The sequence below is a fragment of the Melanostigma gelatinosum genome (genome assembly GCF_949748355.1).
Source record: "Melanostigma gelatinosum genome assembly, chromosome: 21".
NCBI classification, from domain to species: domain Eukaryota; kingdom Metazoa; phylum Chordata; class Actinopteri; order Perciformes; family Zoarcidae; genus Melanostigma; species Melanostigma gelatinosum.
In genome coordinates, this window is record NC_136654.1 from 11,215,521 (window position 1) to 11,237,991 (window position 22,471).

General features: G+C 44.2%; 1 protein-coding gene across 1 annotated transcript in view; it reads left to right on the forward strand.

Moving 5' to 3' along the window:
* The window catches only part of LOC306794524 (uncharacterized protein MYH16), a gene marked incomplete at its 5' end in the record, with an annotated part of 65,248 nt that overhangs the window by 24,484 nt on the left and 18,293 nt on the right, over positions 1-22,471 (forward strand). Inside the window, 4 exons of the mRNA XM_079292631.1 lie at positions 290-394; positions 13,568-13,654; positions 14,493-14,638; positions 16,483-16,573. Coding sequence (XP_079148757.1) covers positions 290-394; positions 13,568-13,654; positions 14,493-14,638; positions 16,483-16,573 — 429 coding nt within the window. The remainder of the gene's footprint in view (positions 1-289; positions 395-13,567; positions 13,655-14,492; positions 14,639-16,482; positions 16,574-22,471) is intronic.

A 22,471-nucleotide genomic window follows, 5' to 3' on the forward strand; every position in this document is an offset into this window, starting at 1 on the left:
TCATGTTTCGGTCATGTAAGGAGGTAAAGCAAAGTCAGAGATTGCAGATGGAAACCGCTGTGGTTACAAGCCATCATGGCTGCTTGCCCAAGAGGAAAACATTCATAACCACAGAAAGAAGAGGTAGATTAGAACAAATCTTGCAAATAAAGACAAATGTTATACTTAGCATGATACTTTTTGTGATTGGTTTTGATGATTCAGACTATCAATTGTCTAATAATATATGAAGTCACAGGAATTATGTCTTAAAGTGTATTTTTTGTTTATGACAGTTCTCTCTTTTTAGTCCACAGACAGTGAGGTAAGGAGGCTGTTTGAAAAGCTTTTTCAAAAGGACGAGGTTGTGCGGAAGCTCCAGCAGGAGAAAGACCATCTGGCAGAGCTCAGCCAGGTGAGAGCACAGTGAGTGTTGTAAAGGTTCTGGGTAGGATATTAGTGTTTTAGTGATACAGTTTTGAAGCAATTCAATTGCATCTGGAGGACTTCAGAGAGACAGATAAAAAATAAATGGTCAAAAATGAAGCAGCAGAGGCTGAGATAGACTTCTCGTCTTTCAGGTAGGTCAAGATACAGAAACACTGGATTCTACATTTCCTATAATGGACGAAAAACCCTGATGAAATCAAGAGGGTTATTAATAAGTTTATTAGATGACAGGAATGACATTCGTGTTGTCCAGTGGAGTTTTCTTCAGTGTTTCTCACCACACACTGTACATTGAAGTCTAACAAATCTGCATTTTGTCCTCATAAAACATCTGCTAAGCAGACTTCAAAAAATATTTGAATCATGCACATACTACACATGTGCAAGCACAATACAAAATACCTGAACCCACCTGTAAAAACCATAGAATGTATATAAGAAGTGGACGTAGTCATCGTGACGTCACCCATTGGTTTGTGGACTGACGTTTTAAAGCCTCGAGTTCTGCGTTTTGGCCTCCGCCATCTTGGATTTTTTGCAACCAGTGAACATATTGCCATATTTGGACGGCGGAGGAGTGACATAGAGACGCCGTGCACGTCTCTGGTCAATCACTGTGTAGCCCCGCCCTAAAGCATCCCCTGCTTTATGGTGTGTTTGAAACTAAATGGACCATAATGTACTAAATGAACATCATGCTGTATTGAAGAAGACTTGAAACTAGAGATTGAGACCATAAACTCATGTTTACAATGTTTACTGAGGTAATAAATCAAGAGAGAAGTAGAGTAATATTCTCATAGACTTCTATACAACCAGAGGAGTCGCCCCCTGCTGGACAGTAGAGTAAATGCCAGTTTAACACACTTCGGCATTGGCCTTACTCTTTAGAACCAAAGGTTGCGAACTCGTAAAAACATTGCTTAATATGCTAGTAGTCAGTGTTAGATCCTGGGGTACTTCTGGCCCAATACTTACTGACTCAGCTCTCTATTAAAAGATTGTAGAGCTGGTGTTCTTGCGAGGGAACTCGCCTGGCTCTGCTAACTGCCGTTACTCCCGACGTCTACCCTGCTTCCTCCGGTCTGAGTGCACTCGGTCAAGAGACCAGTCCTGGCCCCGGGCGCTCCCACCAGTCGCGTCGGTTATGGCAGCTTCGCAGGTTAGGTTTTAACGGCTAGGATTACTTCTAAAACCGTAAGATTGTTAAGTGGATTCGGTCTCTAGGATAACCTTACAGAACTCAGTTGTTAGACATACAATGGATTTAACTTTTTACTGCCACGAGGAACTTTTACTACTTGAGCAAATAAATGCACTTGAGAAATTTACTTTAAATGCAGATTAGATATTTATTGCAGGTTATATTTAGTGAGTTAGCAAGGGTTAAGCTACAGCTCACATAAAATATTACTACACTTGATTCGTTACTTTAATTTTCTTCTTAGATTATACTCATTAGTTTTAGATGCTGAGACGGCTCAGTTGGAGCTGGATCTTCAATGGTTCGTTGAAAAAGTTATTTTGGAGTTGTTAGGAGCGAAGGTCTGGCCAGACCCTCGGATTCCTCCTGCTCTCGCAGCGGAGTTCGGCCAACAGTCCTCAAGGCTCAGTACAAAGTCTTTCTAGGACTGCCGCGTTCCTCTGTTGTTCAGTTGTTAAAGTCGAGCAGTGGGGAGAGGAAAATCTCCGTCTTTCAATCTTTGTCCACGAACAGCGGTCTTCTTTCCGTGAACAGAGACGAAGTCCTCGAATACTTCAGTTGCGATCGTCCGTATCTTCTTCTCAGAGCGTCTGGACGGCTCGTGCAGAAATCCCCGCTTGCGGCTTGCAAGCGTCTCCTTTTATCCTTCATTTGGGCTGTCTGTTTCAAAACATCTGTTCCTGACTCACTCGGTCTGCTGACACACCATGACCAATGTTCCCTCTAATTTTTCATGTGTCTGGGCATACACACAAGCTCCCTGAGCACACTGAGGACCACTGTGAGCAACATCAGATGTGCACGCTGTGGCCACACACCAGTATCACACCTGTTCAAAACCTTGGATCATAGCAAGTTACATGGCTTATTAAAAGAATCAAATTACAGCAGCAATTTTCACTAGTTTACTTTTAATATAAGTGATTTGACAAACTTTAAAGGAAAAAGACAAAAATCTTGTTGTTCATGAGATGTGTAGTATGTTTTATGTGAGAGTCCTGCTTGGCCATGGGAAGAGTCTTGCTTTGGCCTGTGTGAGGGTCCTGTTCTGGAAGAAATTATACATATACACCTTTCAGACATAACATTTTGTTCACATTAAAACATTCACATTTTGCACAATGACGTGTGCTGTAGCTTGTGATACAGTGTAAATTCCTGTAACTCTGTCTGTAAAATATGTAATTACTCAGTTTTTTATTATGATTTCTACTACCCATAAATTATCTAGTAGTAACATAATTTAATGATTAATATCCATAAGTAAAAAATCTTAATAAATGTCACTAGAATATGCACAAATCTGACTTAAATTTTACCTTATTTTTCACGTCTGTCCTTCTCACTTCTCCAATGGTTGTACACTTTGTCCAGGTTGATGGCTTCGTCTGCTTCTTGCTTTGACTTTATGCGCATCAGCTGGTCCATATTTCACCCAGTTTCACCGCTTGTTCTTCTATTTGAACATACTCCGACAGCCATTCCATCTTAAAAGAACCACATTTCTTTTTTCCAATGGCTTGGTGAGTGGATGTATCGCTGCCCGTTCGTTTCGCCATGATAAGGGGGGATAAGGGGCATTTGCGTCTCGTAACTCCACTGTTGTTAGCTAGCTAACCTGCACGGCGCGAATGGGCAGGGCAATAGTGTCAATGCTATGATTGGCTGCGTAGCGTAAGTGAACCGAATCGTATCATTGGCTGGACACCTGTCACTCACTGAGTTACGTTGCAAAATAGTACAGAAAACAAAATTATTATTATTATTATTGGTTTAATTGATTAGATAAGATTAGGACTAATATTAGATATTAATTAATACGTTTATGTTGAATTTTATTTTATGCGCTGCATAGATTTTCTTGTGCGCTGAGAATGTGCGAGCAGTGCGCGATTGCTCAAGCGCGCAGCTTAGAGGGAACATTGACCATGACACACACATTTTTTCCACATCTCAGCTCCGGTACACAGATCATTATTATAATCAGTTTTTACATTTGTTAAATCACTCTATGCATTAAACATTCGTTATATAATGATCATAAACCTTATCTTTCGATTATACTTTAACTATTGATTTCTGAGTATATGCTTCGTGCTTTTATATCCTGACTTTCCCCTGTTCGTGTGGCATGTATCCAAGGCGGCTTCCTCTGGGATCTCAACTCTTTTCGACATAATGTACTAAATGAACATCATGCTGTATTGAAGAAGACTTGAAAATAGAGATTGAGACCATAAACTCATGTTTACAATGTTTACTGAGGTAATAAATCAAGAGAGAAGTAGAGTCATTTTCTCATAGACTTCTATACAACCAGAGGAGTCGCCCCCTGCTGGACAGTAGAGTAAATGCAGTTTAAGGGACTGTGATGACCGGCCAAATCTAACAATCATTGGCACACGAATGCCTAAAAATGATATATGTAGAGATTTAAATCAAGTTTGAGGTTTTTTCTTTTTGCTACATCACCCTCATGATGAGTAAAATATCAACAGAACAAACTATTTGCTAATGATAACTCTCATATGTGGTTGCAAGTTCTGCAAACAGCTATTTAGAAATTCCTGTGTTTAGATTTTTTTTGAATGTCTAAAATAAAATTCTACTTCTTCTATTATAATATAGCATGAAGCTATAATGAAGATTTATGTTACGCTCAGTGAAAACTATGTAAATCACACCAGTACTTAGACAGCAGGTCCTGCTGTCTGGCTTTGATTGTGAATGCTTATTAGTGTAATCAATAGTAACGTCCCATTTATCAGAGTATGGAGAGATACCTCACAACTGAAAATGAAAACATCAGTTTAGAATAGAACCATATGGCCTGTGGACCTGCCAAAAGTGTCACTCGTAATAAATGTGCTCCCCATCACACACACAGCACTCGCTACTTTGAAAAGTAAAGCAGATGCTTGGAAATCTAAAGAAGTCTTAACCCTCAACGCCCTCATCATGCTCTATGGCAGAAATGATGTATCCATCCAACAGTAGCAGTCAGCATTATTATGTAATCTGTGGGAGCAATTTAGCATCATGCCTCCTTATCTTCCTGTTGGTTGAACATGTTCAAGATCAGCGGTTCCCAAACTTTTTAGGCCACGCACCCCCTTCTACATCCCGACTGGGATCACGTCCAACTTGTTTGCTTCTCTCTCTCCAATCATACATTCCACCATCTCTTTGGCAGCTGGCAAGCACACGTCTTCGGCGATTGTGTGCGGTAGCCCCTGTTGGGATCTAAAGGAGCGTGTTTGGGTTATCAGCATTTAAGAAACTGAATTCTTGACATCAATAGAATTATTGATGTATGTAACAATTATTAATGATTATTAATATAAACGGGGCACCACCCTGCGAACAGGGACCAATAACCAAACGATAAAACTAAGTCTCATAATTAGTAGTCACTCATAATGTCAATAGTCTGCGTATGACTATACATTCAGTGACAGTGAAGGTTTTAAGTTCGAGCACCGGCTACTACATACAGTCTTATCAAATACATATGCACAAGTAATCACAGACGACTGCTCCTGAAAGTATAACAGAGTTTATTGAATCAAAATAATAAATGATCAAATCAATTAATATTGCAACCAACAAACGTTATCATACAATTTTATATGCCTAAACTAAAGAATGAATAAAATGGATGAGGGTGTATGTCTGTGTGTGTATGTGTATGTGTGTGTGTGTGTGTGTGTGTGCAAAGGAGGGAGTCTTACAGCTACGCTAAAGACTACAAAGATGGCGGCGTCGAGTGACGCTGGCCAAAGGGGAGGGGCCTTAAGAACTACAGCTAAAAACTACAAAGATGGCGGAGTCGAGGGACCCGGACAAAATGGCAGTTAGGCTGCTGTATGTACTCACGTGTGCCTGGGCAGCACGTGATGTGAGGCGCTCGTTTGAACGAGGTTCCCCAGGGGTAGAACTAGGAGCTATGTGTATGTGCGTGTTTCGTGAAAGGAGGAACGAGAAAAAAGGTGGGGGCTCATGGATCAGACTTCTGCGTGCTGTCCGCGTTGTAGTGATAATGGGGGTGTCTGGCGTATCGTACATAACGTGCCGTTGTCGGTAGAACTGCCAGCAGTTATGTACAATAGCCGAGATTCCACACTTCACTCACAGAGCTGATTTAATGAGCAGAGAATACTACACGAAGTGTAGTAAAACCAATGAAAAGAAATCAAATAAATCCAAGCAAACAGTCACAGTTAATACACGAATACAGCGGAGCTTCTCTCGTCCGCGAGGAGTTCCGTAATGATTGCGTAATACCTCAATATCACGCGACAGTCTTAAACACACAAAAACACGGGAATATCAACATATAAATGAATGGCCTGAATTAAACTTACGTTAATTTAAGCTAAGCTATGCCCAAATGCCAAGAATCTTACTTGTAGATGCTTCGTTGCAACGTGGAAGTGTTTGTGGCAAAGCTGTCCGTTTTCCTCGTCGGGAAGGGGGACAGGGGGGAGCTTGCGGGTCGGCGCGGCTTTGCAGCGGGCGCTGTGTGTCGCGCGGCGGTGAGCTGGCGCGGCTTCGGTCCGTTAGCGTGGCTCTGGAGCAAACGCAGGTCCGGTCTGTACTCGCTGCAGGGAGAACAGTTAACTTCGGATGAGACGACGTGTCTGCGCGTCTTGCCGGGAATCCTCGGTCAGGAGAGGAGCGAGGCTTCGTCGGCTCCTCTGTGCCGGTTTGTGCACAAAATAAAAAGAAAGGCGGAGAACGGATCGCTGATGCGGGTTCGTCTCGCGGGCTGGTGGAGCCGTACTCAAAGTGGAACACTGTCGTTTCGTCCAGCGAAATGGCTCGTGACCTGTCAGGGTTCGATGAGGGTTTGAGGGGCTTCCTCGTGGCCTGGACGGGGGTGTCCGAGCGAAGAGAGCGTTGCGTGCCTCCTGTTACCCCGGAGGGAGAGTTGGAAAAGCTGGATTCTCTGTGGCCTGGACGGGGGGGGGGGGTCCGGGCGAAGAGAGCGGTTGTGTGCCTCCTAACTCAACCGAGGTCGAAGGGGGAAAGCAAGGAGGTGTGATCTGCAGGCACTTTTGTTGGACAGTGGTTGAACCACAGGGGTCCTGGGGTCTCTTGGCCTTCGGCCAATGAGGTTGCAGCGGTTACCATGGTTATTTGGGGGGGGGGGAAATTCACACCCTAGTGTGAAATCCCTTTGCTCTTATCAACTACAAATCAGGATGAGACCTTTGCTTGAAAAAGTTAAGGCCTGATTTTCTTTGTCCACAGCACATGTTTAAGCCACCTGGTCAGAGCCCAACATCCCCCCTTTGTTCTGAAGAGCGAGGTGTTGGCTTCGGTCTTTAGAGCAAACCAAGGGCTGGCATGTGCATCCATGTGGTGGGGAAACCTGAAGAGGTGAGACAGTCCAAGTGTTCCTGAGACCAAAAGCAGTGGTTAAAACAGGCAGTGTTCATTGTTCATAGAGTTCAAGGTTCATAGTGGTCAAGTTCATGGTGTTCAAGTTCAGAGTTCATTGGCATCTGGGCAGATGACTAAGGTGGCATCTGGGCAGATGACTTTACTACTTCTATCTACATCTACTATCATACACAATTCAAATCATAGGTGAGCAAAACATTATTCCCAAATAATTCAATCGCTATTATGATGTTGTGATATTCTAGCATTGTGGCACAGTGTCAAAGAAAGTAACAACCCAAATAAAACAAAACAAAACACATTAGAGAGAGAAGGAAAGAATAGAAAGGCAAGAAGCGGGTGAGGGGCAAACAGTGGTTACTGGTTCAACTCCTAGACAGGACTGGAGTCCGTCGGCGGAGCAGTCGTAGGTTGGCTACGTGGTGTTATGAATAGGAGGGAATCCAGTTAGTCTGTCGCTTCTGGATCTATTAGTACATGATATGTGCGTCTACCTCTCTCTAATCGGTAGATTTAGAGCGAGTCCTGTGTCTAAGTTTTAGAATCTATCGATATTGGAGTTGCGTTGCCAAGACTATAGGCCAGAGGTACCTGTGAGGGTTGCATAACAGTAGTGGTAGCAGATTTACAGATTTCATTAGCACGGCTAGTGTGACTAGCTAGGCTGGTCTTTCGCTGCTCCCGCTGTTGACAGCTGAGCCTTCTCGGATGAGGTCCTGGGTTAAATCTGACTGCTACGGCAGAGGTTATGTCTTCTTTGGTTACTTCTGGTAGAGTCTATAAAGCATGCAAAGGGTTCTCTATGAGAGTGGAGCATCAGTTTACAGTCGCAATGAACGTTTTTCAGGTCATGCAACTGTTCTGGTTGAAGTTGGATGTGTTAGCGGTTAGTGCATGTCTACAGGGTGAGTTGGAGCATGCAGTTAAACGTTAGTAGTCAATAGTAAGCTGCCATTCTGCCGGTTGGTTTCGGCACTGGCGAGATTAGAGTGTACTTCCTGTGAAGTGCATCTCTCTAAGTTTCTGTTGTCAGAGATCCACCCCCCTCGCGCTGTTCAAGTGGCGAGGGCAGATATCCCACGTTCGTCAGCACTCAGGGAAACGTCGCGAACAGTTTCACTCTGGAGTGTGTCATGGCGGGCTGGTGATATCTCCCTCCCCCCACCCTCCTAATTAGAGATGGAGACAGGTCCGGCGCACAGGTCAAGTTCAGTTACCTACGGCACTGGCGACTTGACAGGCCCGGGCGATGACTCGGCTGAAAGAAGGCGGTGGCTTCGTTGAACAAGCTGGAGGTGGCTCATGCTGACAGAGCAGGAGAAGAAGGCTTAGTTGACGAAAGATCTTACGAGCTACTCGAAAGGGTGCTCGAAGGGCCTCTAAGGTTGTGGCACCCTAGAGGTGTATGCGAAAAGGTGGGGGAACACATGAGGCTCGTTTCTGACCCGGAGTCGGGTAGAGCAAGAGTGTTATGACCCCCCAGTAGGACTGAAGAATATGTATAGATTTATACATAACGGGCATTGCCTTTGCGAACAAGGTCGCCCAAGAAGGTTGAAGAACGAGGTGCGAAATGGGAGTGGTCGTTTCCGGAAGTGTGCTGAGTTCTCTTCCCCCCCCCCCTACCATGTCGACTTGGCAGCAGGGGGAAAGGTCACTCGGCTTAGTCAGGTGGGCTGCGAGTCAGCGTTACCTGATGGGTTGCGCTTGAGGGCGTCTTTCACCCCCCTGGTTCCGTTGGTCTTTCGACCGCCAGGGTTGTTTGTTCCTCGGGGGTGACCAGGGCTCGCTAGGCCAAGTCCTCTCGTCGTCTTCCGACGCTAGGTCGGAGTCGCTCGACTGTTGGATGCCTAAGACTATGGCGGTGTCTTCGTACCGATTTGTCGGCCGTCCGCGTGTCTTCCATGCAAGTTGCGCATATTTCCTAATCTCTGGCAGGGTGAGGTTACTCGTTCTGCAGTGCATAGTAACATCGTATCTCACGTTGTCGTGGAGATTGTGCACGAATAGCGACTTGAAGGCATGGTCTTCTTCTAGACCTGGGGCGTTACGTCCTTGGAAGTACGCAGATCTCAAGCGACTGAAGTAGTCTCTCGGAGACTCTAGCCTTTCCTGGGAAATGGCAAAGGCGCAGAGGGTGGCAGAGGCTGGGTCGGTGTACAGGGAGTACTCCTCCCTAAGGGCGTGACAAAGTGATGAATAGCGGTCGCGGATGCTCGGCTGGAGCGTTTCAATGAAAGCGTGGACGCTTCGCGCTGTGGTTTTCCACACTAGCTTTAGCTTTTCGCGCGATGAGGGGCGCGATAGGTCGAGGAGGCAGCGATCGATCTCCCTTAGGTAGTCATCGATGCTCGAGTCGTGATTATCGGGATTGAAGCGCTCTACGTCTTTCGCCAGAGACTCAATCTGTCGAGTTCGCAGGCCTCCAAGGTTGATGGGGCCTGAGCCGTCCGAGTCTCCATACTCGCGATGGTGGTAACGACTATCATCCTCCCTCCCTGAGGGGGATGGGGTCAGTTCTTGTCGCGCGCGTGAACTGCGTGGAGGATTGCGTTCGCCTGAGGTGGTTTTGAAGCCACCTGGGCCGACTAGGACCTGGTGTTGGTCCTCTCTCCTCCTGGTTGGGGATGTCGCGTTCAAGAAATGCAAGGTGGTTCGGGTCTCGGGGAATGAGGGAGCCGAGACCAAGAAATGACTGGGCTGAAAGGCTCGGTAGGGGGTAGCAGTACCTACCGGGGTTGCTGGAACACCTTGAAGCGCTTTCAGTTTGTCATCACTCTCTGATGCTTTAGAGAGTTCTAGGTTGACCTCTCTGAGGTCACTGCGCAGGCTACTATTTTCTGACTGTAGGGCTCTACAGTCACGTGACAACTCCTGAACCTCTGTTCGGAGTGTCCAGATCTCGCGTTGCTGCTCGTCGCTCTGTGCCCGGGTTCGGGCAGCTTGCAGCTGCATTTTCTGATGGTAGATGAGCAGTATTTCGCCGATTACGTCCTGAATCAGGCGCTCTCTGTTACCTGCTGGGTTATTTACATAAGCCACCAGCTGCTCTAATTGCTCGTCGCATAGGACAGCAGTGTATTTTGCAAAGTACTCTCTTTCCTTTGCTGTGAGTCCGAGGACATCAGCCACCCCATCTCGTAATGCGGTGTCTTCTGGAGCTACAGCTCCAGGAATGGGGGATTTCTCGTTGCTCATTCTCTCTAATGAGTGCGACTCCCAGTGGTTGTTAATTCCCTAGTGTTAGAACGGAAACTGTTAGTGTTTACGGTTCTCAGTGAAATGTCTAGTTCTGTAACTTAGGATTTCTACTGTTAGATGTTAATTACTGTTAGTGTTACGGTTCATGCAGGCGCACAGTGAAATGTCTAGCTCTGTGACTTACGTTTCTACTGTTGCTGCTCTGAGGTATCACTACTGCTTTGCAGCCAGAGGTGCGAAAATGCTAATGTGGTTTAGCACTTTGGGCCTGTGACAGCTGTGTGTAACTTCTTTGGAGGGATTTAAGAAAACAAGCAAGGTATTACAAATAAAACGATCAAATCTACTACACAGCTGGCTGTTAGTTTAAGAAATGAAACGAATAATTAAACCTGGAAACGAAATAAAATTTCGAGAAGGGAATTAAAGATTAAGATTAAAAATCTGGATTTAAAATCAAAAATTTAATTACAATAAGACAAGATTTTGAAGATCAAAGCCTACCTATTTTGGGAAATAAGTTTCAGGAATTTGGATCATTCAAAAGAAGAAAAAAAATAATTTTTCGAAAAAAATATTTTTTTGGAAAATGAATTATTCAAAAATAATTATGGATTACTGTGCATATATACTGTAACAAAACTGGAATAACGTAGCCTCACACGGTGCACCATTATGTTGGGATCTAAAGGAGCGTGTTTGGGTTATCAGCATTTAAGAAACTGAATTCTTGACATCAATAGAATTATTGATGTATGTAACAATTATTAATGATTATTAATATAAACGGGGCACCACCCTGCGAACAGGGACCAATAACCAAACGATAAAACTAAGTCTCATAATTAGTAGTCACTCATAATGTCAATAGTCTGCGTATGACTATACATTCAGTGACAGTGAAGGTTTTAAGTTCGAGCACCGGCTACTACATACAGTCTTATCAAATACATATGCACAAGTAATCACAGACGACTGCTCCTGAAAGTATAACAGAGTTTATTGAATCAAAATAATAAATGATCAAATCAATTAATATTGCAACCAACAAACGTTATCATACAATTTTATATGCCTAAACTAAAGAATGAATAAAATGGATGAGGGTGTATGTCTGTGTGTGTATGTGTATGTGTGTGTGTGTGTGTGCAAAGGAGGGAGTCTTACAGCTACGCTAAAGACTACAAAGATGGCGGCGTCGAGTGACGCTGGCCAAAGGGGAGGGGCCTTAAGAACTACAGCTAAAAACTACAAAGATGGCGGAGTCGAGGGACCCGGACAAAATGGCAGTTAGGCTGCTGTATGTACTCACGTGTGCCTGGGCAGCACGTGATGTGAGGCGCTCGTTTGAACGAGGTTCCCCAGGGGTAGAACTAGGAGCTATGTGTATGTGCGTGTTTCGTGAAAGGAGGAACGAGAAAAAAGGTGGGGGCTCATGGATCAGACTTCTGCGTGCTGTCCGCGTTGTAGTGATAATGGGGGTGTCTGGCGTATCGTACATAACGTGCCGTTGTCGGTAGAACTGCCAGCAGTTATGTACAATAGCCGAGATTCCACACTTCACTCACAGAGCTGATTTAATGAGCAGAGAATACTACACGAAGTGTAGTAAAACCAATGAAAAGAAATCAAATAAATCCAAGCAAACAGTCACAGTTAATACACGAATACAGCGGAGCTTCTCTCGTCCGCGAGGAGTTCCGTAATGATTGCGTAATACCTCAATATCACGCGACAGTCTTAAACACACAAAAACACGGGAATATCAACATATAAATGAATGGCCTGAATTAAACTTACGTTAATTTAAGCTAAGCTATGCCCAAATGCCAAGAATCTTACTTGTAGATGCTTCGTTGCAACGTGGAAGTGTTTGTGGCAAAGCTGTCCGTTTTCCTCGTCGGGAAGGGGGACAGGGGGGAGCTTGCGGGTCGGCGCGGCTTTGCAGCGGGCGCTGTGTGTCGCGCGGCGGTGAGCTGGCGCGGCTTCGGTCCGTTAGCGTGGCTCTGGAGCAAACGCAGGTCCGGTCTGTACTCGCTGCAGGGAGAACAGTTAACTTCGGATGAGACGACGTGTCTGCGCGTCTTGCCGGGAATCCTCGGTCAGGAGAGGAGCGAGGCTTCGTCGGCTCCTCTGTGCCGGTTTGTGCACAAAATAAAAAGAAAGGCGGAGAACGGATCGCTGATGCGGGTTCGTCTCGCGGGCTGGTGGAGCCGTACTCAAAGTGGAACACTGTCGTTTCGTCCAGCGAAATGGCTCGTGACCTGTCAGGGTTCGATGAGGGTTTGAGGGGCTTCCTCGTGGCCTGGACGGGGGTGTCCGAGCGAAGAGAGCGTTGCGTGCCTCCTGTTACCCCGGAGGGAGAGTTGGAAAAGCTGGATTCTCTGTGGCCTGGACGGGGGGGGGGGGTCCGGGCGAAGAGAGCGGTTGTGTGCCTCCTAACTCAACCGAGGTCGAAGGGGGAAAGCAAGGAGGTGTGATCTGCAGGCACTTTTGTTGGACAGTGGTTGAACCACAGGGGTCCTGGGGTCTCTTGGCCTTCGGCCAATGAGGTTGCAGCGGTTACCATGGTTATTTGGGGGGGGGGGAAATTCACACCCTAGTGTGAAATCCCTTTGCTCTTATCAACTACAAATCAGGATGAGACCTTTGCTTGAAAAAGTTAAGGCCTGATTTTCTTTGTCCACAGCACATGTTTAAGCCACCTGGTCAGAGCCCAACACCCCTTTCTCGCTATTCTGTGACCAGATATGAAGCCCGTAGTGCGTGTTTTGTAGACCCAACACATGAATGAGACTGCAGTTGTTTTGGGCTGTTTTGTAACTCCTCCGATTTCGATATGAACAATGTAAGGGGCTTTTGACTTGCACTGGCATGCTTGGTGTTCAGGTGGCGACGTAAATAAGAGGGCTTCAGACAGCTGTTAGCCAGAACCTCACTGCACCAGGGACTGCACCATTAGACCACCATCACATTTTTCCTCTCACGCACCCCCAGGGGTGCGTGCACCACACTTTGGGAATCCCTGTTCTAGATTATGGATTTAGTCTGGACTACAAAGGGAAGCTTGTAAAAATATGAATTGACTTAGAATTCGATCTAGTAAGTTCAGGCACAGAGTCACTGTTCCAATGCTTTTGTTCCCTGCTGATGGGAAGAAGGAGAGGAAATGTCTGATCCATTAGATCAAACTGGGGATCACTTCTGACATTTTCGTTCCGAGCACCAATGTGGCAGACAGATGGAGGTGAGGCAACGCGATGGTGCATCAGTGATTAAGGGACACATGTGCAGCCCAGGCTCAAACATCTTGTTTCACCCCAAAAGCAGGCCATTGAGGACCTGCAGAGTGAAGAGGAGAAGGTGAACCTGCTGACCAAAGACAAAACCAAGCTCCTGATGCAAGCTGAAGAAGTTAGTTCACATTTACTACATTACTATGCACAATATTAATTTTCCTATCTTTTCGCCACAAATTAATATGTTTATGTTGACAATGGATCAAGTTCCTACAGTATGTGCAACGTGAAAGGGAAGGGCCCCTAGTGACCCACTCTGAGGGGCCAAGCTAGCAGGCATGAGGACTCATAGGTGTTTTACAAAAGCAGGGTTTTATTTTCAGAAATCTATTTACAAAATAAGAAACAAAGTTTTGGTCCCATTACAGAGGTCAACTAAACAGACCTTCACACAGGCTATGCTGATGTAACATACAGACTAAACCAGGAGGCGTTGCTTAGGTTTTGACATCGCAGAAATTTAAATTAGAATGACTAACTCATCTAAAGACAAACAGTCTTCACATCAGTATATTTAAGAAAACGTCAGCATAAGACCAGTATTAATCTGATCTAACCTTTGCATCCAACAGAAGAACACATGCTGCTCACATTAAATACTGTAGTACTATTAGGTCATGATCCAACTATTTGACAACAATATTAAGGAATGGAAACTTAAAGTTATTGGACTTAATCGTAACCCAGTCAGCCAAGCAAGTCAACCTTGGCAAATCTGTGGAAAGATATGCATATGCATAAAGTTCAGTTCAGTATATTAAACAGTTAAAATACTCCTCAAGTGTAATAAATGTTCAGTAAAAAAGATATTGATTACTGGCATAAAATGTCAGGGGATGAAATCCACTATAGGCTACTAGTTGAACCCTACTTCCAACTAAACCTTTAGCAGCTGTGTTGCATTATGATTGTATTTTGCATCTTGTCCTTGATGTTACGTTGTCCATGTTCAGTTGGAGTACCAGCTGGAGCAAGAGCGCCGTCAGCGTGGTGATTTAGAGAAGAGCAGGAGGAAGCTGGAGGGTGATACCAGATCTACACAGGAGAGTCTGGGAGAGATGGAGAAGAACAGGAGTGGACTGGAAGACCTCATCAAAAGGTCAAAGACATGCACACTCACATCATAGATTTTACACGATGTGAAAAAATCAAATGTCGTTATTGGGTTGCTGTCACGATCAGGCTTTGCCTTGTGTGTTTTTCTGTAGCTCCTCACTTCCTTCACCTGTCCCTAAATCAGTTCATTCAGTGCACCTGCCAGTCACACTCACCTCATCAGCACAACTCTCCTCACCTGTTCTAGTCACTATTTAAACCCCTGTCTTTCACTCACTCACTGCCAGGTCATTGTTTTGTTTCTTACCTACCCGCCCGTTTTACTCATCCTGTTCCTGGTTTCCCAGTCTGTCTGTCCTGCCTTGTCCTGCCGGATTTCCCCCCTTGTCTCGTCCTTGGATTACCTGTTTTGTTTCGTGAGTTATTAAAACCCTTTTTGTTCACTACTCTGTCTGCGCCTGAGGTTATGATGTCCCGTGACAGTTGCATAACAAAATCGGGCGGCAAAAGAAAAGACCATGACATCCAGCTGAACCACTATTAGGGCAACGAATAAACTACTATGTGACAACAGCTCTAACCCACATCCCCCTGAAATCTGAGCTGCTGGGATCATATGTGTCAACCTCCGGAGAGAGACAAAGTGATAGACTTCAAAACATTCTTGACATTGTGATATGATGCGCCTGTCCTGGGGAAGAAGGGCTAGAGTGTGAGGCTGTAATATGTAATATAACTGCTCCACAGTCCAGTTATCTCCACTGTGAATGTACGAACCCCCCGGCATTCAATAACATCCTAACATGTTGCAATCCGCCCTCAGTAATATGAGAGCGAATGTAATCATTCACCGTACTTTACCTTGCAGCAACAGTCAACCGAAGACAAGAACCAACAGACACACACACACACACACACATACTGAGCACACTGATCCCTGAACAAGTTTCAACTTGTTTTCCTTGGCATTAATGTTTGCATTTCTCAGTGAGCATTAATAACGTGAGCGACTCACCTTGTTGCTAAGGCGCTGTCAATAGAGAATATGAAGTCTGTCACTCAGTATGACTCAGCTCCAAACTCAAGGAAGTTTTAGTCACATTATGTTTTGATTAAAAAGCATGTTACAGATGCATATACAGTATGATGCAATGAATACATAAATAATTGTGGCATGAAACAACTTACTGTTACTAATGACACTTTAAACAGAATAAAGTGCACACATAAAAGCATCCTGCATTACTTGCTTTATCGCATAAATGTGATTTTGCTTTTTGGTATTTTGCACAGCATCACTGGCAGTGTGTCACTACCTGTGAGAGAAGTGAGAACATATCATTGCATCTCTTTAGTCGCGTCGCAGCCATTACAGAACATTTAAAGAAATGGAAATATCTCTTACTTTTGGGGGAGATTTGGGGAAAGTTTCATTTCAGGCATTCTTGAAGAAATGAGAGTTCTATCTCCAAGTCTTCTATATTCCTCTTTCTAACCATTGTTCTCTATGCTGAGCCACCTGGAGACAACAAGAGCTGTGATATGTCACCTTGGGTTGCTTATGTTTTCGCCTCCAAGTTTATGATGTGGGAGATTGTTGAGAGAGAAGATGACATCTGGCATATCGAGGAGAGGCTCTTCTTTTCAGTATCACACATTCAGCAAAGCCATTAAACTGCAACCTTCAGCTTCCTGTGCTCGTATCACAGTCATCTACCGTCTTCCGTTAGGGTTAGGATTAATCCATTTTAACTCTGTATTCATTCACACTGAGTTGGTTTTTGATTTGGATTAAATATTGGGCTTGATGAAATTGTCTTTGAAGTGTATTTGTTTGACTCCATTGGTTGAAGGAATGTAGAGTTGAATATCTGTTTCTTTCTGAAGGAAGGACCTGGAGATCAGCAGTACCAGCTCCAAGCTGGAAGCAGAAGAGGCCCTCAACATTGGACTGCAGAGACAGAGCAAGGAGCAGCAGGTCAGACCCTTTCGCCTGTGTACAGTATGGTACAGTAAACATAGTATCTAGTGTGTGTATTACTCCGGCTGAGCTCGCCGCCAAAGTACTTTGGGCGTGGCCAAAAGAAACGAGGACGCCAGCCAGGCACAGAAGGTAAAATGGAGGAGACACTAATCTTGTCTGACTTCCCTGAAACTGTACAACACAAGTTTTTTCAGGTATCGAGACGTTGGGAGATAAGCCCTGTCTTTAAATCACGTCTCCAACTAAGTGAGTGCCACGTGTGCTAGCACGGCTAGAGCTAGCTCATGCTTCTTAACGTCGGACAGATGCATCGTCATTGCTGGCAACAACAAAATAACGGAGTCTGGCTACAAAACTCTGCCTACTTTGCTCTGTCCTCTGTGACTTCCCAGAACATGTTGTCAGATGTGCACACAACCAGCATCTAGTGCAACGCAAATTGCGTTGTGTCTGAAAGGGCCTTTAGTCTGTCTTCCTATGTCTCCTGTCTCTGGAACCCAAAGTCTATTGAGTCCTACTAAGATAATAACATTTTCAAAAAGATGCAGAATATGCATAGCTCAGGTTGAAGGGCTCAGTAATTTCCTAAAACAGTTGGCAACAGATGATACAAAGACAGGAGGAGTGCATTTGTTGGGGCTCTATGGAACAGAGGAAGAAGATATATCAGGCTTTGGATACACACACAATACTTGTAAAGATTCATTGTTGTTATTTTACTCAACTCTTTATTGAATGCACAAAGTCCTTCCCTTTTTGTTTGATGGTCATCTATTAGCACTGGTATGTGCCTTCCATCTGCAGCCTCTAATTTAAGAGATGTGAACATTTTCAATGAGCTGTGCAGTTACATACGTCACATCCAATACCGGTACCTTGATGAAATCTTTCTCAACCTGCAGCTGGTTCAAGCTCGTAGGAGCACAGGAGCACTGACAGTAATGCCTGGAGGATATATTGGGAAAACACAAAAGTAACACACATAGTGACATTGCAAGAGATTTTTAGGGTTTTTTTCCCCCTTAAAACTTAAACAGAAAGGAATAACGAATCGGTATCGATAACATTTGATTGGAAGGACAATCAAGCTTGGTTTCCTAAAAAGACATGCAGGGATGTCAGCTGTAGCTTATGGTAGAGAGAGATGCATTCCTGCCTTTCAACAGCTCTGCTGGGCTTCACAGCCCCATGCCTGTCTGGAGATGGTTCAAACATACCTGCTACACCCAAGCTGATAACTATCTCCTGCTTCCCTCTGATGGAGTTACTAGGAGCAGTTGGGGTTAGCCGCAGTCAGCGGCCTTTTTGCTTTCATAGTTGTTAAAACTCTGAACATCTTCAGGACTGTGGTTGTTTCTTTTTTTTTTTACTTGGAAGTTTCTACCTCAAAGGATGAGTTGTTGTTGTTGGTGTCAGCATTATACGACTGAAACAGAATCATAGAACACGTGACATGTTTAGTGTCTTTTCGTGTTAATTGCAATTTTGAGTTTAGTGATGGAGAGGGCTGCTGTCTGTTAATTGGGATACTTTTGCAGTTCCATGAAGTCTGTGAGCTTACAAGAGACAAAGAGAATAGTCTAAATTGAAGCAGCAGAAAATATAGTGACTTTTAGACCCAAGTATGAGTCAAGTTCCTAAAACACTGCAATGTACAGAGAAATAAACCCTTTACTTACCTTCCACTTGATCCCTTCTGTTTGTTATTGTATTTCTCGCTCGGAGAAGTCTCGTTCTTAAATCCACATCGTTGAAATCAGCTTAATATTCAGCCATGATATTGAAAATGTTTTTAGACACTCTGACAACTGACAGCTTCTCTCTCCAACTCTCACTTATGTTGTCTCCTCTCAATAAGTCACATGACCCAATAACAAACAGGAAGCGAAGGTAAGGACAACTATTTCATTCCTCTCGAGGGTTCTTTTTATAATATTGTCACTTATAATAACAATCTGAGCCTTTCAGTGGCGGAACGAATCCCTTTTAGTGGACGCACATTGACGGTGAGCAGTTGATCTGAGTGATTACAATACAGCCCGTTTAGCAGCTGACGTCTGCAGCGTTCTCCCTCAATACTGGAACCTATTTCAGAAATGATTGTCCCCATTAGTCACTCAGACAGAAACACATGTTGCCCAGGTTAAAAATGACCAAAGCCACCCTTTCATTTTTCCCTCCCTGACATCACAGTTGGGAAAGCTCCTCCACAGCCCACAGCAACAGTTGACATCGTACAACTGTTTGCACTGGCTGTTCTCATGAGGAGTGAACTCATGTGGACTTTTCCACACCACCCATTGCAGTAGTGGCCACAGATTCTAAACAAGTCATACTTGGTGTGTGCAGTGGAAAATCACAGCAATGACCGCCTGCCATTTACAGCGCCATCTTCACAATTAGACTTTTGAACACATAATTGTAGCACATAATCGCTGTATAATTTAGATTAGGAGAGCATTACTTGTTTGGATCGTATTCAGTTCAGCATTTACTCGAGTGTTTAGTCTGTACAGAGCCCTGAAGAGACTGTGAAGTTTATACTGAGGTTTTTCCTGTGTCGCCCAGATAGAATCGAACTAGTCTGAGAGCTTTTATGTGTCACTGGAGCATGTTGCAGATAATGTGTTGTGTCTGTCCCTCCGATGGAGCGAATGAGATGAGAGTGAGAGTGAGTGGGGCATAGACAGTGGTTTCAAAGTTCAGGTGGTACTTCTTCCCTCTGCTGTTGCCTCAGGGATCCTGATGTTTCCTCCAGAGGTTTGGAAGAGGAAAAATAAAGAGTGCCTTTGTCTCTGATTCTGTAGCTTTGGCATTCTCCCTATCTCACAATGAGACCATTATACGTGTCTCTCTGTGTGCCTGCATGTTCTGGACTTTTCTGCAGGTGGACAGGCAGCCCAGCTGACTCTTCTGTCACCCACTCACTTTTGACTTAAAGGTCACATGAATACGTCCACAAACTCAAGCGGAATCAAAGGGATAGCTTTGTCCATCTGTAATGATGAAGCCGCCTCTCCCTCCCCAGTGTTCTGTAATTTAAAGCAGTTGGCTAGAAGGGAGTGTATTGGGGGTCGCAGGCCTGCAGTCCTGATATCTTCGTGGTTTTATTACATGGCTGTAAAACAGTCAGCCCCAGTGCTGTAAAGGGTCATCACTATCTGAGAGGATAAAGTTCAGGATGAGGTTTGCGGTCTGTTTGCTTTATACCAGATGTTGAACCGGAGGTGTTAGAAGACTTTTGCTTTCTCCCCAAACAGTTGGAGGTAGTGCTGGGCGGTATGACCAAAAATGTGTATCACGGTATTTTGTAAGATTCTGTCGGTTTTTTTAATGCATTAATTAATTAACGCCGAAAACTAACACAAGAACCGGCGGACCGGCCAGCGAGCGGTGAACAGCTGTTGTGTAAAATGTGTAAGAATGAGTGAACTTATACTTGGACTGAATTCCATTCGTTAAAGGTACCGTGTGTATCATTTAGGAGGATCTGTTCGCAGAAATCCTATATGATATTAATAAGTAGGTTGTCATTAGTGTATAATCACCTGAAAATAAGAATCGGGTCTTCGTTACCTTAGGATGTGCTGTTTATATCTAAATATAGAGCGGCTCCTCTTCTGTTTTTCGAGCCCAGCTACAGTGATTCTGTGTTGAGCTGCATTCAATACTTGAACCTGATCGCATCCTGTAAACACAGTGTAGCTCTAAGAAAAAAGCAAATATACAGAGTTCCCAAAACAGTGAGCCGTCCACACAGTACTGGACCCTAACCATCAGAATCACAGCACTTACAGATACACCCACTGGCTTTCTTCTGGCGCTCAATACTGCCCCTGAATGACCACATTTCCTCTGGGCTCTCTGTTGCTGTTTTCACACTAATCTGTGTGCAATGTGCTACAGTGACCTGGGAGGACTCTGGGATCTGTAACAAATCAGGGAGTGTATTATTATGATGAATTTCCTGCTGTTGATTTTTCAAAATTGTAATACCACTGATTTGACCTGCATCATCATCACCCACAACATAAGGCTTTGACCGGGTCAGCAGGACCTGTCATCACCCGGCCAATCAAACAAGCATGACTTTTACTGTTGGAAGCTGTACTCTGCCATCTGAAGGCATTTAAGAAGAACAAAGCAGCAGATTCCAGCCCAGTCGCAGGGACCTGAAGAATGTGAGCATGTGTGGACAGTATGGTGGACCAACATCAGCAGGGGGTCTGTAAGGCTGTGTCTGGTGCAGAGGCCGGGCTTGAAACAGTTTGGCTCTTGTTTTCCCTCCAAAAGACATGGGAGGGGGGGATATAACTGCCGGATATAACTGCCCACGGTACTGAATAGCCCCTCAGACACAAGTGAGGAGACATCAGCTATGAGGCCACATCTGATTGCAATTTATGGACGATTATTATATTTTCAGAGTGCAGAGGAAACAAAGAAAGCTGAAACTTTAAGCAATTACAATTTTGGAGATTAAACCCTGCAACCATTCCCAGCAATGGTGGGCTAATCATTCCATCAGTGCTCCTCAATAGAAAGCTATGTGGATCATTTCATTGAGAAAAATTCACAAATCAATGTATAACCTCTTTCTGCCATGGAGTTGTCCAAATTGTGTTAATCCATAGTCTGGCTCAGACATCTTAACACTGTTAGTACACTATCTTTTCTACAATTGTATTAGAGCCATAATATTTATTTTGAGGCTGTGGAAAGCAGGAATTTAACAAGAAACAGATATATGAGTGGGAAACTGAGAGAAAAAAGGCTGTGCATGCACAAGGGGGTGTGGACAGCAAAAATGCCGCAGGGGATCAACAGTGAAGCCGTGTGTGTGTGTGTGTGTGTGAGCGATTGTGTGTGTGTGTGGGACAGTCAGTTGGGCTGCTGCTGCCTCACCATGGCTGTTCTCGCTGCAGAGGTCCTACGCTGGCATGTGAGTTTTTATTCCACTTTTCATGTCTCTCTGTTTGTGCTTAACATTTAAAAATACTGTGGAGAAAAGGATGAAGTTCCGTCTTGTTTGTAGTGTCAGGCTACGACATTCCCGACCCCACTTTTGGGACATTTCTGAAAAATGTAGACAAACTCCCCTTGCATTAACAATGAATCAAAGAAGGTACAACTGCAGGATGATTGCCTGCCCGTGTGTTCATTTTGTCCTTAGTATGTGATACTGTTATGTTTGGGGAGCTTTGGGAGCCGTGTAGCCGCTGAGTGGCTTTCACCACATCACTGAGTGTAGGTGTAGTTGCTGTGAATGGCCCTGGGCTACATGCCATGTCAGACACACTTCCTGACATAGATAGACGTTGCAGATAGCGCAGAACATGACACAACTTGGAAGGGTGCTGCCATGTCGGGAACCTAGCAATAACATTTTATCAGCAGGACAAAATGCGGCTTTGGCACGAGATTAGTGGAATGGAAATGTGCTGTGATGATTTATTAATGTTAGATCTTTCTCATTGTTTTGATGGTTGGAGCACAATGAGATTAAGATTAGGAGCATTTCAAACATATAAAGCCATGCTATTACTATAACTATTAAATGTCGTACATGAGGTAATGAGTTACATTCACCACTGATTGCACCAGTACTTTGAGTATGGTAACCACCACCAGTGTATTTTTGATTTGCAAGGCTGAAAAAAAATTCTCATTTGGTCTACACAATTTTTGAAAAAGAAATGACTATGACCCCACTATTTGGCATTTAAAATCAGTGTATTAACAATTAATTAATGGTTTGTAACATGCTATGAAGCAGTTAAGTGGACATTCATCAAGTATTTTTCAACTATATATATATATATATATATATATATATATATATATATATATATATATATATATATATATATATATAAATACATACAGTATTTA